The sequence below is a fragment of the Clupea harengus genome, chromosome 10, assembly GCF_900700415.2.
Source record: "Clupea harengus chromosome 10, Ch_v2.0.2, whole genome shotgun sequence".
NCBI lineage: Eukaryota > Metazoa > Chordata > Actinopteri > Clupeiformes > Clupeidae > Clupea > Clupea harengus.
In genome coordinates, this window is record NC_045161.1 from 16450779 (window position 1) to 16460778 (window position 10000).

At 49.0% G+C, this 10000-nt stretch overlaps 1 protein-coding gene across 1 annotated transcript in view; it reads left to right on the forward strand.

Annotated features, from left to right (window-relative positions):
- kdm4b (lysine (K)-specific demethylase 4B) overlaps window positions 1-10000 on the forward strand; it is a 49592-nt gene that overhangs the window by 33319 nt on the left and 6273 nt on the right. The window contains exons 8-14 of the mRNA XM_012825361.3: window positions 1897-2034; window positions 4889-5085; window positions 5896-6116; window positions 6896-7095; window positions 7663-7750; window positions 8699-8847; window positions 9040-9235. Of these exons, the coding sequence (XP_012680815.2) occupies window positions 1897-2034; window positions 4889-5085; window positions 5896-6116; window positions 6896-7095; window positions 7663-7750; window positions 8699-8847; window positions 9040-9235 (1189 nt within the window). The remainder of the gene's footprint in view (window positions 1-1896; window positions 2035-4888; window positions 5086-5895; window positions 6117-6895; window positions 7096-7662; window positions 7751-8698; window positions 8848-9039; window positions 9236-10000) is intronic.

Consider the following 10000-nt stretch of genomic DNA (forward strand, 5'->3'; position numbering starts at 1 on the left):
CTTCTCCTCTCCCCTCCCCCCGTTGGGAATTCCCATTGTGCCGTGTCGGAGCGCCGGAAGGTCGGGGGAGAGATGCGCTGGAACGTTGGGTAGTCTGAGGAAAAACGAGGATTAAACAAACGGAAGAGTGAGACCAGGGCACGTCCTCTGCCGCCTCCCAGACTTTCTCCAACTCCGCAACTTTTCTCTCCTTCCCCACGTCACTCTGGCTGTGTCACCTGAAGCACGACAAGAGTGCAAGAGCAAAGGGGAGGGGGGGGGGGAGGCATGAGGAAGAGAGGGTGGTAGTCATGGAGAGAGTCGGAGAAAGGTGGAAGTGCTGAGAGGCTGTGTGTGTGTGTGATGTGTGATGTGTGATGTGACGGCTGCTGTTCCCTCCATCTCTGATGAAGTTCCCTCCAGCCAAGGAGCTTTCAGTTCGCTGCTGACGCACCACACACACACACACACATACACACACACACTCCTTTAGCGCAATGCTCCCCCACATAGATGAAGAGCAGAACAACAGAAGGGGGGGGGGGGGGAGTGAGTGAGGGAGGCGGAGGGAGAGGGAGAGGGGAAGAGAGCTGAATGACATGTTTGATGTTTGTTGCAGGGATTGTGAATAGAGGTAGACTATCAGACACATCATCAGGAAGTGACATGGGGAGTTTTTATGGGTGCAGAAGAGGCAGAGATGATGCAGGAGTCATACACACTCATGCACACACACACAAATATGCACATACACACACACACACACACACACCGTACTCCACCTCTTTGGAGTGAAAGGAGTGAGGTTGGGTGATCATTTGCCTGGATGGATGGATGTGTGTGTGTGTGTGTGTGTGTGTGTGTGTCTCTCTTTAAAAGATGGCAGTAGCATACTCTGGTTGCTATTTTTGTGTAAAAGTATATTCTCTGTATTTTTGACATGGGATATGAGTAACTAAGAGTGACTGTGTATTTGTGCGCTTACATATTCCGGGACTCCATATTCGGGAGTATAATGATGAGGGAGGGAGAGAGGGACCGAGAGATGGATAAGGGAGAGAGGGAGCAGGAAAGATTTTCAGAGGAATATACTCGTGGGAAAGAGGGATGATTGCTATGGATGTTCTGATGTCAAGGCGGTGGAGTAGAAACCATGTTTTTGCATATCGGTATTTTCTTCAGGAGTCAGACACACACACACACACACACACACACACACATACACACACACACATATATGTTTTTCCCAGGTTAAGCTTGTCGTCTCTGTCCCATTCGAAAAAGAGTTTCTCAACTACATGATGGATTTCCAAAAGTGTTGGCCAGAAGGATAAGTGTCCCCACGACTCTGTGTGGAAAATGAACCGATGTGATTAGGCTCATACAGACAATCTTTAAGTACTGTCTGCTTGTTTTTATGAAAAGAGAAAACGAACCAGCCTTCCCGGACGTCTTTAAAGATGCAGTTCTTGTTCATCTCTGTGTGGTGCCTCGACATTTCTACTATGTCCAAATGTCTTGACTCCGATTGATCTTGGCCTGGGGCTGTAACAGTCTCTCTCTCTCTCTCCCTCTACCTCTCTCTCTCTCCCTCTCTCTCTACCCCCCCCCCCTCTCTCTCTCTCCCTCTCCTCTCCCTCTGTCCTTTTCTCTCGCTCTCTCTCTCCCTTTCTCTGTCCTTTTCTCTCCCTCTCTCTATCTGTCTCCTCCTCTATCTCTCTCTCTCTCTCTCTCTCTCTCTCTCTCTCTCTCTCTCTTTCTTTCTCTCTCTCTCTCTCTCTCTCTCTCTCTCTCTCTCTCTCTCTCTCTCTTTCTCTCTCTCTCTCTCTCTCTCTCTCTCTCTCCCTCTCTCCATCTCTGTCCTTTTCTCTTCCTCTCCCTCCCTCTCTCTCTGCCCCTCTCTCTCTCCCTCTATAGATCACTCAGGAGGAGGGGGAGTTCATGGTCACCTTCCCGTATGGTTACCACGCCGGCTTCAACCACGGCTTCAACTGTGCCGAGTCCACCAACTTCGCCACGCTTCGCTGGGTAGACTACGGCAAGATGGCCACGCAGGTGAGCCCTTATCTCTTATATACACACACACACGCATGTCTACACACAGTGTGCATGCATGTGTGAATGTAAGTCTCTATGTGTGGACATTAGTGTGTGTGTGTGTGTGTGTGTGTTTGAGTGGTAGAAGCCTCTGTGAGCCTACTACTCCTGTTCTGCTCCAGAAGTGTGAAATTAGCAGCCGCAGGCAAGAGACAGATAGAGAGGGGACCCCATCAACCCCCCCAACTCACACACACACACACACACACACACACACACACACACACACACAGACACTCACACACCTCACCTCATCCCCCTATTCTCCTCCTCTCACACACTCACACTGACACACACACACCCACACCCACACCCCTCCCTGCTCCTCTTCTCTAAACATGAGTTAAAGTGAGTCACCTTCTCTCTTCCCTCACACACTCTTTGAACACACCCAGTCACCTAAGGATAGGTGAACACACCCAGTCACCTGATAATATGCACGTTGATGGAGTGAGAATATTTTCTATTTGCAAAGTCAAATTCTACCTCTGATGTCTTTGTGTGTGCTTTCAATCGCTCCAATTACACTGGGGAACACATTTCTTGCAGCAAATGTGTGTTAATGTAAGCCTGATCAGCCACATCATATCATAAAACACACACACACACACACACACACACCAGGTGTTGTGTGTGTGAGTGTGTGTCCGCCCATCTGTGTGTGTGCGTGTGTGTGTGTGCGTGCGTGTGTGTCCGGTGTGTGTGCGTGTGTGTGTGTGTGTCTGGTGTGTGTGTGTGAGCTGCCTCTGCAGGCGCTCTGTGAGGTGAAGTGCTGACATGACTGTAGGGCTTACAGCCTGCTGGTGGGCTTAATGCCTCCTGTAAACTAAAGCCATACACACACACACACACACACACACACACACACAGGCACTCATACACATCTCCATCTTTCATTCTCTTTCATTTTTTCTGCCCCCTCCCCATCCCCTGGTGTGTCAGCATTCTGAAGGATGTTCTCTGTAATTGAACACAAGCCTCTCAGCCCAACTCAGGAAATAAAGCATAAATGCAATACACCAACTTGGGAAATAAAGCGTAAAGGCACGCACACACACACGCACACACACACACACCAACTCAGAAAATTACTTTCATTCTCTGCCCTCTGCCCTTTTCTTTCTTTCTCTCTCTTTCTCTTTCTGTCCTCCTTTATCTCTCACTTCTCTTTTTTGTCTCCCTGTCTCCTTCCCTTTCCCCGAGCTTCCTCTCTCTCCTCCCTCTCGCTCTATCTCTCTCCCCCACTCTCTCTCTCTCGCTCTCTCCCCTCTCTCCCCCACTCACTCTCTCTCCCCCTCACGCTATCTCTCCCACTCTCCCACTTTCAGTAAAAATTACCCGTCTTCAATATCAATCAACACATTTTCATTGTATTAGAATGATTGTTATTGTTGTAGTAGTCATTGTATGATGTGTAGTATTGTAATCGGGTGTATCAAGTGAAATCTTTTTTTTTCACCCTCTCATCTTCTTGTCTTCTCTCTTTCTTGCCTTCTCCTTCTCTCTTCTGCCCTTCCTTGTGTGCTTGTGGTGGGTGGAGGGTGCGTGTGTGAGTGAGAGTGTGTGTGTGTGTGGTCGATGCTCTGGCCCAGTGGTTCTCAACCTTTTTTTAAGTGATGTACCTCCTGTGAAATATTTTTTCAGCCAAGTACCCCCTAACCAGCGCAAAGCATTTTTGATTGAAAAAAATATGTAATACACAGAGCTATGCCATCATTGTCTGATTTATTAAACTGTCAACACTGATGATTGAACATTGAACATTGTTGCATTGAACTGAGTGATTTTGCAATTATATTTTAGTGAGAAACTTGCGCTTGTGCTTCACTGAGAATCTTTGTCAGTCTTGGTGGTAGGGAAGCAACTGCTGTGATCAAGCTCTTCTCCAGGCACAGTCTGCTTCTCTGCTTTGAGTCACATACACACTAGCCATCCACTCACCCTTCTCACTCAGTCATTGCAGAAGGAGGCCACACATAAATATGATAATGACCACCGGACTATACATTATCCCGCTTATTATACAGTTACTTGCCAAAACGATAGAAGACATCCTCCAAAATACCTCTTTTTAATGATTTTGTTGCCGTTTCGTGATTTCCGCTAAGAAAAAATAGTTCTTCAGGCTAATAGAACTTTAAAGTTTCAGGTGTTGTGTAGCAACCCATTACTTGCTGGCTTCAGGTTACAATGACTTTCCGTTACGTTATGACCGGACTACTTGCGGAATGATATGAAAGATGTGAATTAGAAGCACAAAACCCGTTGCCAATGACATCGGTCATTAACTTTTCGTAGGGGTGAATATCAAGAAATTAGAGACCTGCGAACGTTGGGGTGGCCCATTCAAATCAACGGAACTTTTTGGAACATTCTGAAGAGCCGTATATTAACTATTTTTAAAGGATTTTTGAATAGATGCTAATTTTAAATATATATTTTTTTAAATCTCACGTACCCCCTGGACTGCCTTCACGTACCCCCATTTCAGAACCACTGCTCTGGCCGTCTCTGTGGTATTGTTTACCTGAGTTACTCCCCTGCTGAATCAAAGTCCCCCCCCCTCCCAAAAGCCTTCCATAAACTTCCTTTTGGATGCCATGCATTGACTGAAGCATGTCTGTCTTATGTGTCTGTGTGTATGTTTGTGTCTTTCCTGCTGCAACCACATTTCACCGTTTCACTATCTCCTTCACAACTGCTCACTCACACACACACACACACACACACACACACATGTCCTACAATCTCACAAATGTTCCCTTGAAGCCGTCCCAAACTCCTAGCTCTCTCTCTCTCTGTCCCCCTGTAGTGCACATGCCGTAAGGACATGGTGAAGATCTCCATGGACGTGTTTGTGCGCTGCCTGCAGCCCGAGCGCTATGAGCAGTGGAAGCAGGGCAAGGACAGTACCGTGCTCGACCACCAGAGGCCTACCACACTCAGCTGCCCCGAGCTCGAGCACTGGAGGCAGAACAAGGTCACCTTCAGAGAGAAGCTCTTCAGGAGGTATGTATGCACACACACACACACACACACACACACACAGGTATATACAACCATAAACACATATACACAACTACACACATGCTTGCAAACACACACAATTCCCTTCCCATCACACATAGTATTTCATGAGGCACCATATGAGGCTGTGACTGACTTGTTCTCGTACTTGCGGAAGATAGCTTTGTGACATCACTTGTAACATGTAACAAAATGCCTCTTTCTAAGCATTTGTGTGTGTGTGTGTGTGTGTGGGTGTGTGTGTGTGCCGTTTGTAAGAGTATTTTTCACTCTTGCGTGTTGGTTTAGAGGGAGACCACCATACGAAGCATTTGGTTGTAACAAGATAAGTTTTACTGGTAAATAGTGACACAAATACAGCTTGACTTGACTTAACACAGAGTACCGTCAAGGCCAGGCTGGAGAATGCATTCTGATACAAGTATGAAAAAGTTGGTCTTTTAAGTCTGAGGTCACTTGCTTGGGCCTCCTGGTCCGCCCCTCAGGATGGTACCATGCACCTTAGTTCTCCGCAATAACACATCATTTCTGGGTGACAATCATGGCTTTGTGAGCGCCTCTACTCCCATCTGTCTTATCTATCCTCCCGAGCTTCAAACATACTAAGTGGCCACTGGCTTGACCTTGCTAAGCCAGATGGACTGTAGGCTCTCCTTTTTCTCATGCTCTGCTCTCTGTAAGTTTTTTTTCTTATGCATAGACCCTGATTTTCTATATGGCCTATACATTGTTAACAAACATAAGTTTTGTTAATAAATTCGTACTGAAGTGAATTTATCTTACACGTTGTAGAGCCATGCAGAAGAAGGAGCAGCTGCGGCGCCTGAAGCAGGAGGAGGTGCGTGTGCTGCAGGAGGAGGGCGTGGAGCTGGACCTGGCGGAGTACCAGCAGCAGGTGGAGTCCAAGGAGGCGCAGCGGCGGCAGGAGCGCGACGAGCGCATGGCCAAGGAGGCGCTGCTCACGCTAGAGGCTCTGGAGAGGGAGGAGCAGCTGCAGCAGCAACAGCAGCTCAGTGAGTGTCTGTGTGTGTGTGTGTGTGTGTGGATATATGTGTTTTAAGTGTGTGTGTGTGTGTGTGTGTGTGTGTGTGTTAGAAGGGCAAGTGGATGGCTACTGTGTGTGCGCCTGTGTCTGTGGATGTATGCGTTTGGATATGTGTTTGCATGTTGCTGTGTGTGTGAGTGAGAGAGAGAAGGGTGAGTGGATGGCCTGAGTGTGTGTGAGAGACAAGGGTGAGTGGATGGTGTGTGTGTGTGAGAGAGAAGGGAAAGTGGATGGCGTGTGTGTGTGAGAGAGAAGGGTAAGTGGATGGTTTGTGTGTGAGAGTGAGGAGGGTGAGAGAGAAGGGTAAGTGGATGGCTGGTGTGTGTGTGTGAGAGTGAGGAGGGTGAGTGAATGGCTAGTGTCTGTATGTGTGTGTGAGAGAAGGCTGAGTGGATGAATAGTGTGTGTGTGTATGTGAGAGAGAAGGGTGAGTGGATGGCTAGTGTGTATGTGTGGGCGTGTGTGAGAGGGAAGGGTAAGTGGATGGCGTGTGTGTGTGTGTGAGAGTGAGAAGGGTGAGTGGATGGCTAGTGTGTGTGTGTGTGAGAAGTGTGATTGGATCTCTAGTGTGTCTGTGAGAAGGGTGAGTGGATGGCTAGTGTGTGTGTGTGAAATGTGATTGGATGGCTAGTGTGTATGTGAGAAGTGTGAGTGGATCGCTAGTTTGTGTGTGAGAAGAGTGAGTGGATGGCTAGTGTGTGTGTGTGTGTGTGGAGATTAAGTTAATTTTGTTGTTCCTCCTATCAGCTGAGGAAACGCTGGCAGACACACAGCCTCCTCTCCAGGATGGAGAGATGAAGAAAAAGAAGAAGAAGAAGAAAAAGATCAAGGTGAAGACAGAGCCCATTGATCCTTCCTTTGAGGGCATCTTCGAGAAGTTTGCCACCACCAACATGATGACGGGGAGCCAAACAGTTCCAGAGGACGCCGAGAGAAAACCTGTGCAGGTGAGTGTAGAGCTGTTACCTGTGCAGGTATGTAGAGGTGTTACCTGTGAAGCTGAGTGTAGAGGTGTTACCTGTGCAGGTGTGTAGAGGTGTTACCTGTGAAGCTGAGTGTAGAGGTGTTACCTGTGCAGGTGTGTAGAGGTGTTACCTGTGCAGGTGAATGTAGGTATGTAGAGGTGTTACCTGTGCAGGTGAGTGTAGAGGTGTTACCTGTGCAGGTGTGTAGAGCTGTTACCTGTGCAGGTATGTATTGCTGTTACCTGTGCAGGTGTGTAGAGCTGTTACCTGTGAAGCTGAGTGTAGAGGTGTTACCTGTGCAGGTGAGTGTAGAGGTGTTACCTGTGCAGGTGAGTGTAGAGGTGTTACCTGTGCAGGTGAGTGTAGAGGTGTTACCTGTGCAGGTGAGGGAACTTCACCCAAGTCTCATGATGCCTCTGATCTAAATCTGCCACACTTACACACAATTCAGATGCTAACTCAACGCTCAAATCAGCTGTAACTGGTGTAGTGCATGTCACTGAATCATTTATGATGGTTGCGTGTGCACGTGTGTGTCTGTGTGTACAGGTGAAGAAGTCTCGCCGACACCCCATCAGCAAACCCCCCATGAGGTCCCCACTCTTCATTGTGAAGCAGGAGACCTTCAGTGATGAAGGTGAGACTCTCACACACTCTCTGAGATGGCAGTGTGTGAAAGAATGTGTATTAGTGTGTGTGACGAGGGCAGGAGTTATACACACAGCGTTTAGATCCTTTTACACACACACACACACACACACACACACACACACACACACACACACCCTGGCAGTTAACAACAGATCTTCCCGACAGAGCTCATAGCTCATTCAATGCATGTGTGTGTGTGTATGCTCTCAGGTGTGTGTGTGTGTGTGTGTGTGTGTGTGTGTGTGTGTGTGTGGACAGCTCTACAGCTCTATCCTTCTCTTCGGAGTGAGTTTTATTGATCTGGGGATCATGACTCCCAATTACCTGCTTTCAAAGGCACTTTGAGACGACAGCACGACCGCAGCATCCTCTGGCTGAGAGAAGGGGAGGGAGGGAGAGAGAGATGGATGGAGTGGGAGAGACGGGAAGAGATGGATGGATGAGTGAGGGAGGGGGAGAGAAAGGAAGAGAGAGAGAGAGAGAGCTGGGGGGAGTGAGGGAGAGAGAGAGGAAATGGGAGAGAAAGGAAGAGAGAGAGAGAGAGAGAGATGGGGGGAGTGTGGGAGGGGAGATGGATGGAGGGGAATGAAAGGAGAGAAATAAGTGGACGGGAACAGAGGCCAGCTCTCTTAACTCTGACACGGCACCCCTGCATCATCACTTAACCAGATGGCACTGTGTGTGTGTGTGTGCATAGGGGTGGCAGTGTGGTTGTGGGTGTGTGTGCATAGGGTGGTAGTTTGGTTATGGGTGTATGTGTGTGTGTGTGTGTGTGCGGCGCATAGTGTTGTTATGGGTGTGTGGGTTCATGTGCGTGAAGAGGTGTGATGTCACCCTGCGGTATTAGGTGTGTGTGTGTGTGTGTGTGTGTGTGTGTGTGAGTGTGAGAGAGAGCGAGCGCAGTCATGTAACCCTGTGTGTGTGTTGCCTACAGGGGGCGACGCTGAGCAGGAAGTCCACTCCGCCGGCCACCTTTGGCAGGACCACTCCCCAAACCTGCTCTCCGAGCGACGCTTCAACGCAGCCATGGCAACCATCGAGCCACACTGTGCTGTGTGCACACTGTTCTGTTCATACAAACAGGTACGCACACACACACACACGCACTCTTCTGTGCATACAAACAGGTACACACACACACACACACACACACACACATGCATGTTCTTACCACTTATTATCAGTGTGCTAACTATGCCATGCATCGGTACTTAACTGGATGGCACTCTGCGTATGTGTGTGTGTGTGCGTGCGTGTGTGTGTGTGTGTGCGCAGAAGGAGGCCCCCCCTCTGGACTCGGCGTCACTGCTGTTGTCTCGCTGTGGCAGCTTCACGTGGCCGCTGGTCCCTGAGATGTGCTTCAGCTCCGGGGGTGAGAACACAGAGCCCCCCCCCTCCAGCACCGTCACCCGTGACGACGGCACCAGCCTGCTCCTCTCCTGCTCCAGCTGCAGCCTGCAGGTCCACGCCAGTGAGTACACACACAGACTAATATAAACACACACACACACACACACACACACACACACACACACACACACACACACACACACAGACTAATATAATCACACACACACACACACACACACACAGACTAATATAAACACACACACACACACACACACACACACACACTGGTGTAAGATATGTGAGGGTAGGTGTGGTGTCTGCCTGTCAGCCTCCCACTCTAATTCTTGTGTCTGTGTGTGTCCTGCTGGTCTTCCTCACTTCCTCTCCTCTGAGTGTTCCTATCTCCTGATGTCATCCACTCCTCATGAGCTGCTCGGGGGATGAGGGAGAAGTTGAGAAAGGAGGGATGACAGAGAGGGAGAAGAGAGAAAGGAGGGATGGAGAGAGGGAGGGAGAGATGGAAAAACGGGGAGAGGGAAGAAGGATGAGAGAGAGAGAGAGAGAGAGAGAGAGAGAGGGGGGGGGGGGGCTTGTTCTGTTTTGGTCCCTCCCTCACTCTCCTCATGTCTTCCCCCCTCCTTCCCTCTCTCTTTCTCTATCCCCCTCTCTCTCTCCATCTCTCCCCCCTCTCTCCATCTCTTACTCTGGAATAGGTTTGTAGTAACAGCCTTTGGCTTAAGGTTCCTGTTCACTGGTTAGAGTGCAATGTGTGTGTGTGTGTGTGTGTGTCTAAAAGAGTGAGAGTGTGAAAAGAGAACTGGATTTAGATGAGAAGCTTTGAGAGCAGAAGAACTCTCTCCCTGCTTCTTAACCGCACAGTTGGTTT